Here is a 21,759-nt window from a genome sequence, read left to right on the forward strand (position 1 = left end):
CATACAAGGACCATGGAAGGCGCTGTGCGGTCAGCGAGCCCGTTGCCTTGGAATTCCCGCTCTGGTGGAGCAGGGCCTTGCACCGAGACCCGCGCGGTGACGTGCCGAGGGAAGCGGCTAGCTCCGTCCGGCGGGATCGCTGACCTGCGGCGGCTGCGACAGGAGGGAAGGGACCGGGGCGCCCCCTGGCGGCCGCGGGCCCGGCTCACGCCCCCGCAGGGCGGAGGCAGGTTCCAGTGACGAAGGAAGGGGGAGCGGCCTGCGCAGCCCGCCCCGGCAGGCAGCGGAGCGCTTGGCAGGGGCAGTGGCAGCCATGTCGGCGTTGGCCCTGGAAGAGCTGTCGGCCCTGATGGCTATTTACTGCCAGCGGGATGAGTGCGCGGTGCTGGCCGTGTCAGGTGACTGTCGCGGCCGCAGGCGGGGCTGCTGTGCCGGCTGCAGGGCTCTGGAAGCGTCCGGTTGCCCCCATGGCCCGCCCTGCCCCGCAGAAGCGCAGACCCTGCTCGAGGAGCTCGGAGCCCCCGGCCTGCGCGTGTCCCGTGGGCTGAGACTGGGTCAGGCCGCCTGGCAGCGTTTATTTCCGCAGCCCCCTGGTCCCCGCCCGCATAGATGCCACTTTGCCCGAGGCCGAGCAGCTAGTAGCGCCTGACGGCTAGGCAGCACTTTGTAACAAGCTTCGCCTCTTTTCCTTCCCTACCTACTGACCTGGCTCCTTAGCGGTTTGGGTCAGTGGGGCTTTCCTATGGATTGTAGTGGGTGGGTAAGCGGGTCAGTGAAGGGGCAAAGGTGGTGGGTGTCTAATCCGGCCAGTATTCAGCATAGCGCCCCCTTTTCCTCCCAGTTCTAGGCAGACCTTTGCCAATTCTGTCCTGAATTCAGGAGTCCCATCCTGTGCAGGATGGAGCGCTGGTCTGCGGTAAGCATTGTCAGAGGAGTTCTAAGGGATACCTTGGGGGTCTTCTTCCCTGGAAAATTGGTACCTTGTTCCTTTAACTCCTTGCTGTCCTATGGCTTATAAAGTCGGCAAGTGGTCCATCTACCCCCGTGTCCTGCCAGTGGCTGGTGCCAGATGCTTCAGAGAGAATGAATAGGACAGTTACAGAGTGATCCATCAGGGCCAATCTTCTGGCAGGCAGAGGTTTAGGGCACCCAGAGCATGGGTTGTGTTGCAGACCATCTTGGCTAATTGCCGTAGATGAACTTGTCCTCCATCAACTTTTCTAACTCTTTTTTAAACCCACTTATACTTTTGGCCTTCACAACATCCCCTGGAAATTAGTTCCACAGGTTGACTGTGTGTTGTGTGAAGAAATACTTCTGTGTGTTTTAAACCTGCTGCCTGTTAATTTAATTGAGTGACCCCTGGTTCTTGTATTATGTGAAGTCATAAAAAACACTTTCTTATTTACTTTATCCATACATACCATTCATGATTTTATAGACCTCTATCATATTGCCTCTTAGATGTCTCTTTTATAAGGTGAACAGTCCCAGTCTTTTTAATTTCTTCTCAAATGGAAGCTGTTACATACCTCTTAATGATTTTCCTTTTTTATCAGGTATACTTTCAGTTTAAATATTGGATGCACTTTCTCTCCGGGTCTGTGCTGTCAGGGCAATAGACTGGATGATCTAAGAGGTCTCTAGTATCTATGAAAATTAAAAACCTTTCCATAATGTGCCCTCACAGCAAGCACTATCCTTGGATCCTACCTGTCTCCTGGCATCTGCTTGTGAGCTGAGCTAAGCATTCTTTTCTGCTGCCAGCCACCTCTGAAGAACCCTAGACTCCTCTGTGGTGCTTTGCTGAAGTTCACTATTAGACTACTAAACAGTACTAATGCCCATAAAATATGCATCCAATATGTTGGTGAAACACTTAGCTTCTCTGGACTGCAGCATTATAAAATGCATCACTATCAGAATTTGCTTCCTATAGAAAATTCTGACAGCTTACTCTATTTTTGCATGCTTTCTCATCACAAAAAATGCTACTGTAAATAACTCATTTAATCTCTTGCCTTTTATTAGTGGTAGCAAATTCAGAAAGGTGTCTTTTGCCTGTCAGTTTCCTACCATGTATCTTTACTGTTTGCATCTTTGGCAAAAGGCAAATTTTAATGAGTGTCACTCTCCTGTCACAATTTGCTATCTCCTCTAGTTCCCAGCATTGGACCTGCATTCAGTAAATTACATTAGGTGAATGACACCAAGCAGAATTTGCTACCTGCCAGTAGAAAAGTGTAACTAACCTGATAAGCAGTTATACTTGAGATGAGTGACAAGGCTTGGAGGCCACATAGGGTTGTATAATGTTTAATAGATGCTAGCTATCACTATGTACATGGGGCCTGAATCTCAATCACTCCCACCCTACACTTGGTGCAGCAATCAAAAGTTTCTTTGTGCATGTTTGTGTTCCCTATATTCTTGAACTGCATGGGGTCTGCTTGGTGTAAATTAGACCATCCTCAGGGCTTCTGTAATTAATGGTCTGTTTCCCAGGGCTCCCTGTGGGTCCTGGGGAAGCAGAGAATAGCCATAGTGTGGTGCACTCTGGTCAGGCTCCCTGTGCTGGAGGCTTGGGAGCAAGGTAAATGTAGAGCTATTATACTAGTTTTGTTAGAGCAGCCAGGGTAGCCCCAACATGTAGGATATTCTCAGGGGGCCATTTTTACCCACGTGAAGATCTGCTGGAGTGATAGAAAGGGGCCTACCCTACAGTTACAATTAGAGATGCAGGACCCTGTTTAAAGAAGACCATAGCTTTATCCCCAAACCATGATCAAGCCTTAGAGTTTATCTACAAGCATACTTGGACTGAAATAACTTAACTGGTTTTAATTTATGTCTTTGTTATTTTGGTGCAAGTTTTTGTGTGGATGTCTTAAAGAAGAGCTCCATGTAACTTGAAAGCTTGTGTCTTCCACCAACAGAAGTTGGTCCATTAAAAGATATCACTTCACTTACCATGTCACTTTTGGTAGAATAAAACCACTAGCTTTCTAAGGTTAACAATGATGTTCTTAAGATGCAAAAGATGTTTCTTATTAAAAATGGTATGTTGATTAATTTAAATGAGCTAATTACTTTACATGCCTCTTTGAAAGGATTAGTATTACAGACAGAACTCCATAATTTACTAGTTAATCCACTGTCTTCTTTCTAGTTTTAGTAAACTTGCAATAAAAATATATGTACATATTCAAAGCTTGTACTTCTGTATGTAGTTTCTGAGTTAAAAATGGAATGTATGTGTTGCATACGGTGTCTTTTGGCAGGGGAGGAGGGAATCTCTCTGGCTGACATGGAACATAAAAAAAAATCTGAAGTATTCCAGAGCTGAATTTACTGATAAGCATGCTACTAGGTGTAGGGGGGGAATATAAGGAGGATGTGTTTAAAAAAAACTGTATTGGGTTCAGTTTTATTAGCACATTAAATTTCATCAGAATGGTAGTATGCTGCTCCATATTTCAGATAGCACATTCTAATATGAAGTCAACTCAGGTGCTGTAGTTTGTGCGAACATAGGAATAGTTTCTGTAGAATCCATTTGTGAAGGGTGCTGATCATTTGCTGTCTTTGTGCTGCAAGCAGTCTGCAACTTGAATGTGTAAAAGGGCCAATATCATGCTTATATCAACTTAAATATACTTAGATTTTTTTTAAATTCTAAGACCATAAAGATTTTGCACAGTCCTCTGTTTAAAAGTAAGTACCTCCAGCAGACATAAATGAACGTGGCTGGTTTTTAATGCCCTTTTTCATGATGGCTCGGAACAATACACCTGTAGATTTGCTGCTGTGCTGCTGCTTTCAGATTAGTTCACCATCACAGCAATGTGTTTCCCACAGTGAAAGGTGTGAGAATGTTGCAGATTTAAGGATGTGATCACTGTAACATGAGATTCTTGCTAGAGAGGTAAAATTGGCTTGTCTGTCTCCCTATCAGTTACTTCTGACTCAGTGAGATCTGGGACCACAAATTAGTGAAAAAAACGTGATAGGATTACCAGAAAGGCAACATCTTTTTCTGTTGCAGTAATTGAACAAGAAATGAATTTTTCTCCAGTTGATTTTAGTGTCTGAGTTTTAAATTCACTGGCAACATTGTTAAGTAAGAGTGCAAGGAGAGGAATATAAAAATGCTTAGTACTGTTACGGGCAAATACAGCCTTCACTTTTGCTGGTAATGCACCTGTTGTGCTGACAGAGGCTAGAGTGAGAAGGTTTTGCAGGTTATCCCATGTGCAATTCAGAGCTAAAGTATGTGCCAGGTATCTATGTGACAGTACACAAGATGTTGGGGGCACGGGGTGGCCTGTGGTAAAGCTGGAGAATCTGCTGCTAGATGGATCTTGTTGTCATCTCCCCAATGAGAAGGCTGTATAGAGACTCCATAGCCGAAATGTGGGCTATGTGAGGATTCCTTCCTGTCCATGTCAGCCCAGGGAGTTTGGGTATTAATGATGAACTCTCATGCTTTGTTATGAATATAATATAAATGGTTTCAGTAAAAAAGCAGAGTGGGGAGGACTGTGTGACTCAAATATTGGAAATGGAATATAGAGCCCTTTTTCTGTAGCATACTAATTTGAGTCTGACCTAAGGTGGTAATTACCATTGATTGCTATTTAGTGATGTGTGTGAGACAAAATGATGGTCTCATTAGAATTCTGAGTGACCAGGTGTCCATGGTATACAAAACTACCATCACAGTTACTTAGATTGTAATTACACATTATAATATTTAGACTAAACTCTTCAGAGCAGGGTTTGTCTGGTGTGTATATGTATGTATAGAGCCTAGCCCAATGCTACTACAAAACAAGTATTTTTCCCTATTAACTTTTTATGAAATTATATATATACAGAGAGAGAGAACAAACAAAGGTAAACTATACACAAACTTTGCACAATAATAAAACATAATAATAATAATAATTAATAATGGGCAATTTCAGCAGAGAGGCCAAGGACTGAATGGGCATGAATGCTGAACTAATTTCTTACCCTGAGAAGCAATCTCTCTAGGTCAGGGTTGAGGCCCACTGGCAGGGTTCTGGGCCAACGACTGCTTGGTCAATGGGCTGCTGCCTGTAGAGGGAGAGCCTGGATGTGTCTATGATAGGTATAGATCTAGAGACTTTAATCTGCTCTCAACCGGCACCTGTCATGAACACTAAATTTGCTTGTTTGAATGTGAACGAGGAATGGGCTGTTAAATGGGAGTTAGATGCCTAAATGCCTTTAAAAACTATTCCTTAATGCCCACAGACACTTTTTAATTAGTATTAGTGCTGAAGTGCCAAACAAACTGTGAGCATAAGCTGATGCAATTCAGCTGAATTCAGTAGATTTGCATCTGGTGCTGCCACTGGTGGATTTGGTGCTGTGTTTTTATTCAGAATGAGGATGACTGAGTGTGTTTGGAGACCTTTCTGAATGTAATGTTAATGTTTGATCATTCGATATGAAGGGCTTGGTTATTTTATTTTATTTTAGACTACAGTGTTACAGAGCGTTCTTTATATGAACAAGGATCGGGCTTTGGAAACAAAACTCTGGCTGATCTCTTAAAAGAGTCTCCAAATCATTTTCAGGTTGTTTCACTTATTATTAAACAGGGCTCAACTGTTATGTTATAGAGGGCACTGAAGTTAGTTGGCAGTGTCAGCAATGACAATTAGACATTCTTAAACTGCCTATCATGTAAGGGAAAGTAAAACAAGGGTGCTGAGAAGGCGTCACTTCAAAAGAATTCATCTGAAACTTAAATCAGGTTTACTCTGCCTTTCAAATCTGTCTCCTCTTGCCCTCATTTTAAAAAACAACTTGACATTTTAGTAACTTTTTAAAGAATTGGGGTGAAGTATTTGGAATACATCAAAAGGTTGAAGCGGAGATGATCTGAGGAAGAACTTCTTTTATTAAATATCCTCTTTTTCTCTTATTACTGTGTAGACAGATTAGGTCTTTGTTCCCTCTTTTTATGTAATTTAAGTTTTGTTTTATTTCTCTTTGAGCCATATCTTAATCAAAAAAAGGGTTTTATAATAGAAATAAATGTATATGCAATTTCCAATTTTACTGCCTTTGTTTATGTGATTTATTATGTGACAGTTTTATAGTTCTGTGGGAATCAAACTGTAATGCTGCTGAGAGTCATTTTATCCCATCTCTAGCATGGTGTCATTTTATCACAACTTTAGCATGGAGCATGGTCTGTATGTTACTTATTAGAAAATGTCCCTTTATAACACTTCAAATATGATTTTTACTCTAAAATATTTCCAGACCAAAAAAAAACCCACCAAACCCACCCAGCCAACCAACAAAAAACTATTTTGAGGGAGTTAAGATTGAGAATACGTACAAGTAATTTCGGGAAAAATGCACTGCAGAAATGTTGTTTTATTCTCCCAAACCAAGTGTTGTAAACATTGAAAATTCAGAGCTAAGGTTGAACTTTAAAGAAATCTAAATGTGTTAAGATATGGAAACACACAGTTAGGACACTCAAACAACCTTAACTCTTCCCTGTAGTGACATCAACCAACAATCATATGATTATGATGGAGGTATTTTAGTGTTTGTCAGTCCAGATGAGATTAAATTGATTTTTGAAGATCTGTTCAGTATTGTTTTTAAAGTTGTTCGGGTGCCTAACTGTCCAACTACACTGAAGACTATAGTTTTGCATAAGTATAACTGTGGATAGAATTTGGTCTTCAGAACCCTTATTACTCACGATGAGCCACAAGCCAAGCTTGACTTTTGAATCCAAGGAAGAGTTTGTAAAAAAAACAAACAAAAAAACACCTTTTTAACTTGTAAATTGAGAAAATTTGGTCTGGAAGTCGCTGAGAACATGGAATCCCACAGTGTTATATTTAGTGTAGAACTGTTCTTTAAGGGTGGAATCTTCAAAAGTACTCACCATTGGCCTAACCTCACTCCCACTGAATTTGATGGTAAAACTCTTACCAGCTTTGGTAGGAGCAGACTTAAGACAATGCTGAGAGCTTTTGAAAAAATCTTTATTTCAGTTGCCCTCATTGCTCCCCAGGTAAAAATTTTTACTTGTGAGAAAATCCTTTGTGTTATTGACTTGTCAAGACTTAAAAGGAGGAAAAAGTTGTCACTCTCTTTTTTAGAATATGTTAATAACTTTCCTTCTAGAATGGAATGCAAATATTTTATTCAGGATTCCATGTAAGCAAGAGACTTACAGCTTAAGTCACGAGTTGTAAGAGACTTCAGAAATTTTCTGTGTAGAGTATCAGTCACTTGAATTGAATTTTTTTAAGAAAGAAAATAATGTATTAACTTACTTATGTGCTTCTGAAGTCTGTAATTTATATGCAGTTTATGATTATTTTTGGATGCCTTCCAGAGACAGATGGAATCACATTAAGAATTCAAACCAGCGTGAAAGGACTTTTGGATTCAGATTTACTGTTAAAGCTGTCATTTCACTTGCCGGTCAGTTATCCCTCAAGCCTGCCGAACATCTCCATTGATTCAGAACAGCTTACAAGGGCACAGTGTAAGGAAGTGAAAGAAAGATTACTTGAGCAAGCCAAGAGACATCTTTCTGAACCCATGGTATATGAGCTGGTTCTCTGGATACAGCAGAATATTAAGCACATCGTTGGGCAATCAGAAACTTCAGTTTGCAATGAAAAAAGTACTTTGTCAAGATGCATAAGTGCAGAGGATGGTATATGGACTATCCTTTTGCATTTAGATCACATGAGAGCTAAGACAAAATATGTCAAAACCGTGGAAAAATGGACTTCAGATCTAAGGCTGACTGGAAGACTGATGTTTATGAGCAAGATAATACTGATTCTTCTGCAAGGAGACAGAACCAGCATTAAGGTGCAAAAACATTGAATGTTGACTAGTCAAATTGATTTATTGCTGAGAGCTGTGTGTCTGAATAGAATACCTTGTGTTTGTTTTTCTAACATTACCAATTTTGGAAGCAGGTTGACTGATCATTAGGGGTATACATAGGCCCAATCATTTCTTTATTCCTGCAAGCTCTAGTTTTCTTTCAGTGGCTGTCTTTACCTCATCTTTCATCATCACTAATCTGAAAAGTCTTGGATTATACATTTTTTTTAAAAACAAAACAAAACGCATCTCTAAGGCCAATAGGAGTTTTGTACTTGCAGGGGCTGTCATAAACAGATAGCTAAGGATTAATGTTTCTTTTACCTGTAAAGGGTTAACAAAGGGAACCACACACCTGACCAGAGGACCAATCAGGAAACCGGATTTTTCAAAGCTCAGGGAGGGAATTTTTGGGTGTGTGTCTTTTGTCTGTGTCTCTGTTCTGTTGCTCTCGGCTTTGAGAGTGAACTGTCTCTTCAAGCTTTTCTAATCTTCTGTTTCCAAGTGTAAGTACAAAAGGTAGAAGTAAATACAAAAACAGTATAAAAACCTATTGTCATGTGTGTAGTTAGCTGGAATGTTTAATTTGTATTCCTTTTTGAATAAGGCTGTTTATTCATTCTTCTTTTAAGCCATTGACCCTGTATATTGTCAACCTTGATACAGAGACCATTGTTTATGTCTTTTTTCTTTCTTTTTATATAAAGTTTTCTTTTTAAGACCTGTTGGATTTTTTCCTAGTTAGAACTCACCAGGGAATTGGTGGGGAGGAAGGAAATGGGGGGAAGGGAAAATCTCTTTGTGTCAGAGTTGCAAAGCTTACCTTTGCAGTAACTCTGACTGAGGGTGAAAAAACTTTGATCTCTCTGGTTTGCATTTCAAGGACTTGAAACTGTATCTCTTAGTGTACCCAGGGTGGGAAGCTGGGGAGGAAATAAAGAGGAGACAAGGGGAGGGGGTTATTTCCCTTTGTTGTAAGACTCAGGGCATCTGAGTCTTGGGGTCCCCCAGGGAAGGTTTGGGGAAACCAGAGGGCGCCAGAGACTGGAAATCTGGCTGGTGGCAGCGCTATCAGATCTAAGCTGGTAACTAAGCTTAGAGGAATTTATGCTAGGCACCCACATTTTGGATGCTAAGGTTCAGAATTGGGATTTATGCTTATGACAGGGGCGGAAGGGGGGGATATCTTAAAATGACAAAAAGGTACTGTGTTTTGATCAAATTTTGAAGTTGTTTTTTCCATTGGTAAAGAGGTGTGGAGGAATCTGATATAAAAGAGGAATCAGCAGCCTTTGGCACATGGCTCTCCAGGGTAAGTACCCTGGCGGGCTGGACCGGTTTGTTTACCAGCCAAGTCCACAGGTTCAGCTGATCGCGGCTCCCACTAGCTATGGTTTGCTGCTCCAAGCCAATGGGGGCTGCGGGAAGTGATGCAGGCTGAGGGATGTGCTGGCTGCAGCTTCCTGCCACCCCTATTGGCCTGGAGCGGTGAACTGCGGCCAGTGGGAGCTGCAATCGGCCGAACCTGCAGATGCGGCCGGTAAACAAACCGGCCCGGCCCACCAGGGTGCTTATCCTGGCGGGCCGTGTGACAAAGGTTACCAATCCCTGATGTAAAATGACTGTATGAGTTCACGATATCTGCGAAAAGTAACCACCACCTTAAAAATATAGACTTACACTCAGCGGAATGGAACTATTGTTTCTTCTTTGATTGATTGTTTGCCCCTGTGTATAGTGCACTTTTGTTCCTTCAGGTTGTGCATGCACTGAGGGCTGGGGATGTTTCTCTAGCAGTGTCCATGTGGTCTGTGCTTGAACCACAGCTCTCGTTGTGCTCTTCACCAAGGGAATAAAGGGGGTTGCCAGACCACCACCATCTTAATTCCTTTTTTACCACTTGTGCTCTAGGATGGAGCTTCAGTGTTTGTGCTTACTACTTCAGCTTTTTCCTGTTCAAAATAGTTTTAAAATTCTTTGTAGCTAGTTTTCTTAATTTAGTTCATTAGGAGATAGTTCTAAGGATTGGTTCCCTTGGGAATCCCCCTTTGAGGTGTGGAGCCATTTTCCATATCTGCCCTGCCCCAGCCTTCCAACAGTTGTGGGAAGTATGGCAAGGATCTTCAGCTTTAGGACCTACGATATGTGCTACAAGTCATTCCCAGTCACAGACTATCCCAACACTTGTCTGTACTACCTGGGGGAAGAGCACATCCCTTCCACGTGCAGTATCTGTAGGTGGTTCATGAATAGGACTAAACAGTCCAGGAACTTTTGGTGCTGCAAGTGCCTGATGGAGTAAGCCATGAAGACGGGAGCAACCTCTTAGTGGGGAGACCCCCTATATGACTGCCTGAAGAAGGCAGGAGTGGCCCCTCTTTTTCTTTTTCTTCAGTTCCGAGTCATTCCAAGATCTCTGCTTCCCCACCCCCACTTCCCTGGCTCTGAGAGATTCTGGAGAGCAGGGCCAGGGCAGATGGGGATGTGAGGGGATGGGATGGGGACGGGGGAGACATAAGTGTTCTCATAAGGACAAGAGGGAAGGTTCCCCATCCAAGTCCTCTAAAAAGAGGCAGAAGTCCCTGTTCCATACCAAATCATTCGATGCTTGTGGTCCATAGCGGGACTTCTAAGGGCAAAATCGCAGCATCCACTGGTACTGGGGCTGCTGCTTCAGCACCAGAACCCTTGTTGGTACTGTTGGATAGGGCATCTTCTTTGGAAATCTGAGCGTCAAGACATCTCTATCAACTCCAGTTTGCCTCCTGGGTCTAGAAGACCTTTTACTGCTTCTGGAACCAGAGTCACCGCCCCCTTTCTAGGCCTTAATGGCTGGAACTAGGACTCCAACCAGTACCAGTTATCAGTTCAGTACACTCTTACATCCCTGCCCTCATGCAGGGATTTGAGCTAGACTGTCTTTGATACTGTTAGCGAATAGAAGCAGGCCATCTCTGCCTCCTCTGGTACTGCAGGCTCCCCTACGGGATCCAGGATCAGAAACTTTGGAATTGGAAGAGGACGACGATAGACACCCTGCTCAGAGAGGCTCCTGGAGAGGATTCAGCCCAGAAAACTCAGAATTGTAGGCAGGCTGAGGAATACTCCCTTCTCCCAAAGGGGTCAGGCCTCTTAGCTTCTTTCTCATGCAGATTAGACCTGGATTGTTTCTGTCTAGTATTCTTGGTGGCCACTGACACCATCAAGGAGTTGGGAGATGGATGAAAGAATGAGTATTGTAACCCAGTCATTGGTACAAAATATTTTTTTTCAGCCTGCTTGGACACTGATGGACTTATGGCCGCTGTATGTCTGAAGGCCTTGGCAGGTTCAAGGATAGCCTTGTTTATAGGAAGAGCCATTCTGCTTGGACCTAAACTATGTAAAATGTCCAGCAGTTTGTGTTATGCTTCCTGGACCTCTTCCATAGGAATCTGAAGTGACTGCCTTTCTGTTAAGTCCTGAAAGGCTTTGGGATAGTCATGGTGCAGCAGGGAATTTAGAATCACCACGTCATCAGAGCGAGAAGAGGACAAAGTCACAGAAGATTCTCTCCCCTCGCTGTCCCTCTAGATCTACACAACCGCTCTGCTTTTTCCCTTCTCTGTGGAGGCTGACTTTCCTACTACTTGTCTGTCTGGACAGAAATCACAGTGGACAAATTGGTGCTAGAGGTCATCTTCTCAGGGTTCATCATCCAGTTCTGTTCCCTGCCCAACCTCATCCGTCTTCAGGGACTCCTCTCACCAGAGGATTCTTCTGCGTGAGGGAAAATGGCTCTTTGAACTGGAGGCAATAGAATAGTACCTCCAGCAGCAAGGGGAAAGGGATTCTACTCAAGGTACTTTCTTGTCCACAAGAAAACAGAGGATGGAGACCTATTCTGGACCTCAGGGAACTGAACAAGTTTATCCACTGTGTAAAGTTCAGGATGATGACCCTGTCATTTATTATCCCATCACTATATCTAGACAATTGATTCACAGCCCTCAGTCTCAAAGATGCCTACTTTTATATAGGAATTCAGCTGGCACACAGGAAATTCCTGAGATTTATGGCCAAACAGCACTGTCCATACAGGGTCCTCACCTTTGGGCTTTTGATGGCAGTGTGCATGTTTACTAAAGTATTATTGGTGGTAGCAGCTCACTTTCACTGGCAACAGGCAATGGTTTACTCATACCTAGATAACTGATACCTAAAGTGCAGTCTTACCAGGAAACATGAGATGCAACCAGAACGCTGGACCTCAGAGTGAACCTGGACACGTCCACCCTGAAACTCTTATGGTTGATAGAATTCATTGGAGCAAGGTTGGGTGCTATTACAGCATACTTGCCAGATAACTTCTTCTTCTCCATCGTCAGGCTCGTACGACTCTTTTGAGCTCAGAATGTCTGTCCGATCCTGCCTGATGCTGGTGGGTCATATGGCCGTGAGCACTTATATGACTCCATTTATGAGGCTTCATCTCAGATGTTTACAAGGCTGGTTACAGTCTGTTTACATTCCAAGCAAGTACAGTCTTAACTTGCTTGATATGATTCCCAAAGGGTCTTAGCCTCCCTTACTTCATGGGAAGACAGAGCAAGGGTATGCGTAATGCAGGTAACATTCAACCTACTGCTCCCAGCAAGGCCTGTAACAACAACTGCATCCTGTTTAGGTTGGGGGTGCACCTCAGAAGGGTCATGTGTTCCAAAGAACATGGTCCCCTCAGGGATCTATGCTTCTTTTCAGTGTGTTGGAGCTAACAGAAGTCAGATTGTCCTGCAAACAATTCCTTTCTTGCATCTGCAGATAGTCAGTCCAACTACTGTTGGAGAACATTATGGCAGGCTGTTATATCAATGAGCCCACTCCTCTCAGCTCTGCATAGAGGCCATTGCCCTTAGGGACTGGTGTATTCCCATACAGATTACCCTAACTGCTGTCCACCTTCCAGTGATCCATAACACCTGCAGATTGTCTGAGTAGATGTTTCTCCACAGAACTTGAGTGGGAGCTGCATGATGTGACTTTGTAGATGGCGTTCCAGGTATGGGGTCTTCTATCCCTGGACCTGTTTGTGTCCCATGTGAATCATAAGTGCAAGGAGTTCTGTTCCAGAGGTGGTTGTAGCCTGGGCTTTCTGGGTGACATGTTTCTTATACAATGTTTGGGAGTCTTGTACACATTCCCCGATTCCTTACCTCGATTGTTGACCAGACAAAACGCAAGTCATCCTTATAGTGCCAGCTTGAGCCTGGCAAGTCTTATACCCAATGCTTCTGCAACTATCGGCCTGACCTTCTCTCAACCTTCCCCTTATATATCAGCTACTAACCCAGGACAAAGAATGAACTAGCCTTCTCAACCCAGTCATGCTTCATCTGAGGACATAGTATTTGGAAGCTGTTGGAGTTAGAGAGGGCCTTTTCTTGTTAAGTCCAGGACATCCTGAGTAGCAGTAGAAAGTACTCTAGCAGGGGATATTATTAAAGTGAAGTGGAATAGGTTTATGTTGTTGTGTAAACAACAAGGAATTTCCCCTTTTCAGGCTAAGACCCTAGATGTACTGGGCTACCTCTTGTCCTTACAATACTTGGTGTTACCTATTTTCTTCCTCCAAGTACACCTGTTGACCATCAGCATGTTTCATTTTCCAATAGATGTCTACTCTGTATTTTCCCACCCAGCCACTGCCCATGTCCTGAAGTTTTTAAGACTTCCCTCCGGTATCAAAACTGGTACCATCCTGGGACTTGAACCTTATTTTATCAACCCTCACTATCTCATTCCTGAGGCAGTTCCAAGCACTTCATAATTGTTTTTTTTAATATTAGTCCAACATAAAACCTGTGGTGAAAGATTAATAACAGAAGTGTTTCTATCACTCAGAATGCCATGAGCTTATATTGAATGCTTTTGGGTGTCTAATCTCCTTGGCCCTACTTGATCAGTGGTTCTCAAATTTTTGTACTGGTGACCCCTTTCACATAGCAAGCCTCTGAGTGTGATCCCACCCTATAAATTAAAAACACTTTAAAATATATTTAACACTATTATAAATGCTGGAGGCAAAGTGGAATTTGGGGTGGAGGATGACAGCTCGCGACCACCCATATAATTACCTTGTGACCAGTTTGAGAACCCCTGTGCTAGAATGATGATATCCTTTGTGAAGCTTCAGTCCACCAGAGCACTTAAGAATGTGCTTAATTTTAAGCACTATGAGTAATCCTATCACGTTCGATCAGACTTTGTATACTTGGGATGAGCACTTTCCAAGTTTGTTTGGAATTCTGAAATAGTTCCTGTGCATGTAGAATAGATCTTTAAGGGGGGAGGGATAGCTAAGAGGGGTAAAAATCTGTCTGGGGATTGGCCCTGCTTTGGGCAGGGGGTTGGACTCAATGACCTCCCGAGGTCCCTTCTAACCCTGGTATTCTGTGATTCTATATCAGGGGTCGACAACCTTTCAGAAGTACTGTGCCGAGTCTTCATTTATTCACTCTAATTTAAGGTTTCACGTGCCAGTAATAGATTTTAACGTTTTTAGAAGGTCTCTTTCTATAAGTCTATAAAATATATCTAAACTATTGTTGTATGTAAAGTAAATAAGGTTACTAAAAAATTTAAGAAGCTTCATTTAAAATTAAATTAAAATGCAGAACCCCCCAATCAGGGCCAGGACCTGGGCAGTGTGAGTGCCACTGAAAATCAGCTCGTGTTCCGTCTGTGGCACGCGTGCCATAGGTTGCCTACCCCTGTTCTGTTTTCTGTGATTCTAAGTATACCTCCAAGATGTTATAGCTGACATTTCATACTCCTGTTTTTTGTTTTTTTTTTTTGTCATTTAGGAATACTTGATTCTTCAGAAAACCTCTAAGGTAGATGTGGACTCGAGCGGAAAGAAATGCAAAGAGAAAATGATTAGTGTACTGTGTGAAACAAAAGTACAGAGCGAGCATAAAAGGTATAATTTAGTATTATTGCAGATAGAAAAGCAACCGAACTGGTAATTACATTGTGACAAATCTAGGCATATTCATGTGTTTTCTTGTACAATGTAGGTTTCAGGCATTTGAAGTCAAAGAATATTCAACTTTGGATGAGCTACAAAAGGAATTTGAAGCTGCAGGACTTACTGATCTTTTCTCTGAATTTGTGCCTGCTTTGTTAAAATAAATTTGTAAGAAAACATTGGAATCTTTGATTATAGCAGCAGTTGACTATAGAAAGTGAGAAGATAAAATGAAATGTTTGTTTGAGAATATCTTTAAAGCCGCTCTGCAGCAAAATGCCAGAGAAGACGACATCTACTTGCAAGAAACAAAAGGCAATTCACATGTTATGAAAGATCATGTTTTTGACTGTGCATTGACTTTTGATCGGAAATGCTGAGTTTAACAGTTGAACTGTTAGGTCAAATATGAAGGATGATGGGGAAAAATCACTATTCCCTTTCTCTGAGATTCAGTTAGAATTGTATCATCTCCAGTTGTCCTGTAATTAAAGTATATTTGTCAAGACATTTGGTTTCATTCTGTTTTCAAATATATCCTTATGAAGCTGGTTCTTTAACTTGCACAGCTAGAAAGATCTATTACTTTTGCTATTCAATAACTTTTAAAAAATCAGCAATAATATCAATATGCATTATAATTAATAAACATGGTTTAAAATAAAAGCTTAGAATAATTAAAGATAAATACATTTTTGAGCTCCCTATAACTTGCCATCCTGAAGCCGTTGCTATGTATCTCCTCCATTTGTGTTACTCCATTAAACATTTTACAATTGGTTTAAATAGTAAGGGTTAAGATTCCAATTGTAAAAGTATCAGGATGGAAAAAGCAAGATTGAAACTGGTTTATGAATTTTTTGCTTTGATGCTACACTAGGGTGATTGTATCAGGGTTTTTTTTCCCCTTAATGGCTGGAGGGCTGGGGCTAGCCAAACCTGATTACCGAATGAGCCACACCTGGGAGAGATTACGGTGATTGCTCTATAAAGAGCAGCAGAAGGTTGCAATGTAGGGGAGGTAAGGGAGGTGGCTCGCCCAGTTACAATCATGTGAGCTCAGTGCCTCTGCTGGCAATAAGGCTAGACATTTTGAAATTACTCGTAAAACTATTTTCAAAGAGTTGTACAGTTTTATGAAGTGAAAAGTTAAATTAACTCTAATTGTTGGACTGTGCAGACCTGTGAGCAGTTAGGGCCTGACCCTACAAGCCAGTTAAGGTTGTACAGATATAAGGGTCCATACTGGCTTATTTATTTACAGGATAAAGGCATAAAATATTTTCCAAGTACTATTTGAATTTAGGGCATGCTATTTTAATAACTCTCATGGTCCAGAATGTATAAAAAGACTCAAGTTGGGTATTTAAGTTGACTGGAAAGGTGAAGCCATGTTTAATATTTTCTTTAAGGCATGATGACTCTAGATGGTCACTGCAACAAGAAATTGGTATGCACTGTTACGTGCTTTCTTAGACATCAAACATCTTTCCAATTGTGACCCTGAATTTCAGAAGTCTAACGCACTTTTAATTTGAAATGAACATTCTAAAGAGGACTTTAACATAAAGGCCTAGACAGATAATTGTTTACCTCTTTGGAAATGAATAATAGTTTTGAAGGAACTTATTTAAATTCGTTTGTTAATATTCTTCCAGGGTGTTCAGTATTACAGGAAGAAAGGAGGAAACTTAGAAACTTACTGAAATTGCATGACTTTTCAGCTATTAATGAACAAGAACTTTAAACATTTCTGGTCTGATGAGTCTAGAAATTCAAGTTTACTACCTAAATGGGCAAGGAGTTCATCTGCTTGTTTAAGGAAGAGGTAATGAGAATCAGTCCCAGAATGTTCATCTCTTGCTTTAAACAATATATTTCTATACAAGCAGTTCAGCTCTTTGCCCATTTAGGTAGTATACTTGAATTTCTAGACTCACTTCTTGGATAAGAAATGTATAAACTCCCTTTCACCATTTCTCTAACTCAAGCATTTTTTCACAACACTTAACTGCTAGTACAGAAAATAATTTCACCATCTTGTTTTACTTTACCGTAATCTCAATAGATTCTTAACAATGACCTTTACAAACCCACTTCTGTAACTTCTATTTGTTTTTGTAATAATACTTAGCTCTTCTCAAGTTTAGAATGCTTTATAATCATTATCTATTTAACCTTGCAGCACCCCCTTGACAGAGGTAAGTAAAATCATCCATTATATAAATTTGGAAGAGCTGGGTCTCACAGTACCCAACAATGGCATTTCATTTGATTGTAGGTCTGATAGTTATTCAAACATGCAGTCTATAATGCTTGCTTACCAGCAACCACATCCCTTCAGATGCTTCTTGTTTGCTTTATGGACTCACTCAAACCATTTTAAGTCATCTTGTCTCCTTTCTACAGATGGAGAAGCTAATGCATTGAGGTTAAAAGAATTCCCAAAGCCCTAGAAAGAGTCATTATCAGAGGGGACGCACCCATGTTCAGTGTTAGATCACACTCTCCCTTTAGGTGTGTTTCAAAAACCAGTGTTTTAATGTTTGAGATTTCAAATGAATAATCGGATGTGACGTGACTTTTTTTGGAGTTCCTCAAACTCTCTAATGAGTTGTTAGGCAATTTTTATTTAAAAACATTATTTTTATTTGATAGCAAAATCTCTTAACAAACCTTTCACTGTGTAGTATTTCCAGTATTTCATGCATCAGAAAGTAAAATCTGACCTAAACAGGTTTTAAAAAACATTTTTCATCTCTTATTTTAAAATGACTCCTTAGGAAAAAGGAAATCCAACTTTATAGCATGGTTACTGTAAGAGTAAATGAGTGTCTGAATTTCTACCTTTGTGATACAGAATAACAATAAAACACAAGAGCCTAAAAATGTTAAAGTAAAAATTGGGTTTATTGTACACGATTGCATTAGGTAGTCTCAATTTAAAAACCAAATAACATGTTGGTGAAATAGGAGATCTTCGGTAGATACAGTGAGTAGTCAAATGAGCCTCCATCCAAAGTCAGAAACTCAGAATACTAAAAGACTAATGGAAATTCATGGTGATAAAGTGAAGTGGTGTTTGCTTTTATTTTCACCAGTGCCTTGAGCAACATTAGCAACAGAAGCTTTGCAATAAATCTACCTCAGTCTGCAAAATTATAGGCTGTAAACTATACTGGGCAAAATCTTGGATGCCCAGTCTGAAAAGTTAGCATGGAAAAATGAATAAGTCCAGTGTAACATCAAAATCTGTTTCAAAATCTTAGCCAGTGAAACCTTATTTAGTGCCTATTTCAACATCCATTAAAATAATTTTAAATGGATCAGGTCCCTGCTGACTAGGAATAGCTCTCCTCAGACTTGCATATGACCAGAAATGTGGCTGGAGTTCTTTTGCGCACAGGATGTGGTGCTCATTCTAGCAAGGCTGGATGCAGACTCCTTGAAAGTCTGACCTTTCTCACAGTTGAGCGCTAATAACTGTAAAGAAAGCCATTTGCAGTGCACAATTGACACAGACGCCCATGTGTGGTTCACTGCTGTGTGCCTGCAACTTGTCAGGCCTGACATACTCATTACATCAAATACTGGTGTCATGATATTTATTTAAAAGATGATGTAATATATCATTTATAACACACTTGTCACTAATGACACTAAGAAATGTTTGTAATGACTCGGTAGGTGAAATTATGGGTACTCTCTGATAGTATGTCCTGGAGAGTGTAAACCTACTAAGGTGACAAAACAGATTTCTTCTGTTTAAAGAGAAAAGAAAATATGGTGCCAGATGCATGTTCATGAAAGAGTGCTCTCACCTGCTGTCTCCAAGTAAAGCCAGTGGCTAACTTCTTGCATCTTTGCAAGGCGGGAGACATGACACTAAGAGCATCACAGTGCCAGAAGGTAAGGATCTCACTGGTATCAGGTAATGAGATTCAGCTGGCCTGACCAGTACAATGTAGCCCAACACACTATAGTTATAATCTGTAACTAAATGGTGTCATGTACCCCCACAGATTTGTTTGCTTCCCAGCAGAAAATGATAGGGAAGTAAAGGAAAGCCACAAGCGGTCACAACCCCTCCCCAGAAGCGCGAGTGCCTCATTTCCAGTGCCTGGAGAGGCTGGTGGAGAGGTAAATCACTGCAGGGGGAGGGAGATGGGGCTGGGGCATGCTGCTATGCCCCCCATTTCTGCAAATGCAGAGCTGTCTGGCAGCTCAGTTTTGTTGACTCTACAGCTGGACAGCATCTCCTGGGTCCTAGTGCTGGTTTGCTTCCCGGGCTCTGTGTGCTGGGTGCCATGTTTTCTGTACAACAGTGAGTGCCTGCGGTGGGCAGGGTAAGGGGAGTGGAGCAAAGGAGGTAGGGTAGAGGGAGTGGGGTGGGATAGGGCAGGGGAGAGAGGGCTAGGGGACAGTTGTGAGAAAGGAAAGGACAATAGGGAAGGGGGATGGAATGGGGAAAAGAAGGGGATAGGAGAATGGGGGGGAGCAAGAGCCCAGCATGCGCGCTTCCCGCAGCAGCAGCTGGGGCTCCCCCATTAAACAGTCCTATCGAATCCCCACTCCAATGAGCCCCTGCCCTGCACCTGGACCCTCCCGATGAGCAGGCCCGGCCCTTGTGCTATGTCAGGGTTGGGGGGGGGGTCCTCTCCCACCCTCCTGCAGTCAGTGGCCTGCACTCCCCATTGTCATACTGGAGCCTCCACATTTATTTATTGACACAATTTGCAGAATTTTAAAATAATTGTGCACAGAATCGTTTTGTGTGGAACAGAATTTTAAATTTTTTGGGACAGAATTCCCTCAGGAGTACATCTGATAGTTCTGTGGAAGTTCCTAACTGAGGGAAAGTCTGGGAAAAAGGAATACTGGTGACAGAAACCATCTTGAACAAAGCATGTACTTTGCTGGTGTAAGTTTTAGACTTTTAGATGCATGTTTTCACTTTTATATTTTTGTCACCCTTTCTAAATTTATTCCTTTTACTTCGCATCACATAATCCATGTCACGTTAATTAATTTGTTTTATTTTTACTATAAACCAACCCAGTGCTGTTTAAATGGAAATGTGTATTTAAGTCAGCAAGCTGTGATGTGCTTTTGTGTCTTTAGAGGAACAAATAAACATTATTATTTTTCTGAACTGTCCAGGAGATGGCTGGACATTACAGAGCATGCGGTTCTGAGAAAATTTGGGACTGAGAATGTGTTGTAGTAACCAAGACTGCTAGAGACTAGGGAGTGTGACTGGTGTGTTGCTGGCTGGCTGCTGAGGTAAGAGTTGCTGGACCAGGGTCTGCAGTTATACACTGGCACTCAGGTGTGACCTGCATGAGTGTTGCTGACTGTGAATGTCCTGGGCAGAGAGTTACAGTAAGAAAGCATTTGAGGCACCCAGGGTTACAGCGCAGTCAGTGACTAAACCCCTCACTGGTCTGGATTGCACCTCAAACTGTGACAACAATAAGAAGTTGTATTGTTCCTCCAAAAGGGTACTCCTGTAACACTCCCAGCCAGTATTAAAAGCTGTAGCACAAATGAGACTTGGGAAAGTTGCACTTCCCTTCTGGTACCTGTCTTCATCTTCTTGCTAAAAATAGTTGATTACTTGTTCCAAGAAGCTTGATCGTCTATCAGTTTCAGGAGTCAGGAAAGGCATTTTATGCACTAGCCTTCTATACTCTCTTTAATTTGTTACTCATTTTACTTAAATTGGCCAAATCAACAAATCCATTCAATATAAGAAATGACTACAGTTTTTCTGCTTAGTTTGACATGCTTTAAAGAACTACAAATCTGATCAGTATGCTACTGTTTAGAGAGAAGAACAAGAACCATAAACTAGATGGCAGCTTGATTCTATCAAAGCAAATGCTATTTGTTACCCATCAATCAGTCCTTTAATTTGAAGAGTATGAGGACATCTTGTATTCAGGCAAATAAACAGTATTTTTGAAGGTTGTTCTTTTCTGAAAAGGCTGGAGTTATCTATTAATGATGACTTGTTTATATGTGCTATATGTATGTTTATGGCAAAAGTGGGGAAACCTTTTGGCCCAAGAAGCATACACTGAGGTGCCACATAGCAGTGACTTCCAAAGAGAAAGGAGAAATGGAAAGAAAAAGAAGAGTGCAGCAGGAATTGGGAGGAGCAGAAGAAATATCACGGAGTCTTGAAACACTTTTATCTTTGTGCAAAATAAGTAAACTCTGCAAATACACACCTATATTTTAGCAAAATGTTTGGGATTTTACTTTTTTCATTTCTTGTTTTTCTCAACTTTTATTTTTTCTTTGTTCCTCTCCTTTCTTCATGTTTTCTCCTTGCTCTGATTTTTTTAAACCTTCATTCTTTCTCTGCTTTTCCTTATCTGTGTTGGTCTGTTGTCTTTTTCATGTGCTGCTGTTGCTATAAAGCTTCAGGGAGTGCAAACATTGGGTAAGCTACTCTCACACCCTTTGGCCTGTGACCCACCAGGCTGGGTCTGGTATGGAGGTTGTAGTTTGGCTAGCTCCAATTATGGCTGGTAATGGAAACAGTATATACACCATGTAACCTGCTAATTATTATATTATGGTGTTGCCTTATTGTATAGACCTCTCTCAGCTAGCATTCTTCAGTATAGCTTGAAGTAATTGTGATACTACGTGATTATGTTGATCATCTATTACCTTTGTGCAGTGGCAGTAGCTGAACAATGTGCAAACTCCTGAAAATTATGGGAATGCACATGGCAGTATGTTAAAAGCATATATTGTGTATCGCCATCTGAATCAAGCGGTTCACATGTTTTTTGTTTTTGTTTTTTTTTAAAAAGGCCAAGTATGGCAAAAAAGAG

The 21,759-nt window shown here is 41.5% G+C and overlaps 1 protein-coding gene across 2 annotated transcripts; it reads left to right on the top strand.

Moving 5' to 3' along the window:
* Positions 1-250: 250 nt before the first annotated feature.
* On the top strand, positions 251-15,419 carry RWDD3 (RWD domain containing 3). Of its 2 annotated transcripts, none has more exons than XM_032769819.2 (4): positions 251-398; positions 7,400-7,887; positions 14,748-14,863; positions 14,961-15,419. In XM_032769819.2, exons 1-4 carry the CDS (start codon positions 314-316, stop codon positions 15,073-15,075), a joined length of 804 nt encoding a protein of 267 aa, XP_032625710.1. In that variant the 5' UTR covers positions 251-313; the 3' UTR covers positions 15,076-15,419. The 2 variants fall into 2 exon arrangements, with proteins under 2 accessions (XP_032625710.1, XP_074923904.1); XM_075067803.1 differs by having other exon boundaries at positions 14,930-15,012.
* The last annotated feature ends 6,340 nt before the right edge of the window (positions 15,420-21,759 follow it).

Source organism: Chelonoidis abingdonii, chromosome 7 (genome assembly GCF_003597395.2).
Source record: "Chelonoidis abingdonii isolate Lonesome George chromosome 7, CheloAbing_2.0, whole genome shotgun sequence".
In the NCBI taxonomy this organism is placed as follows: Eukaryota; Metazoa; Chordata; order Testudines; family Testudinidae; genus Chelonoidis; species Chelonoidis abingdonii.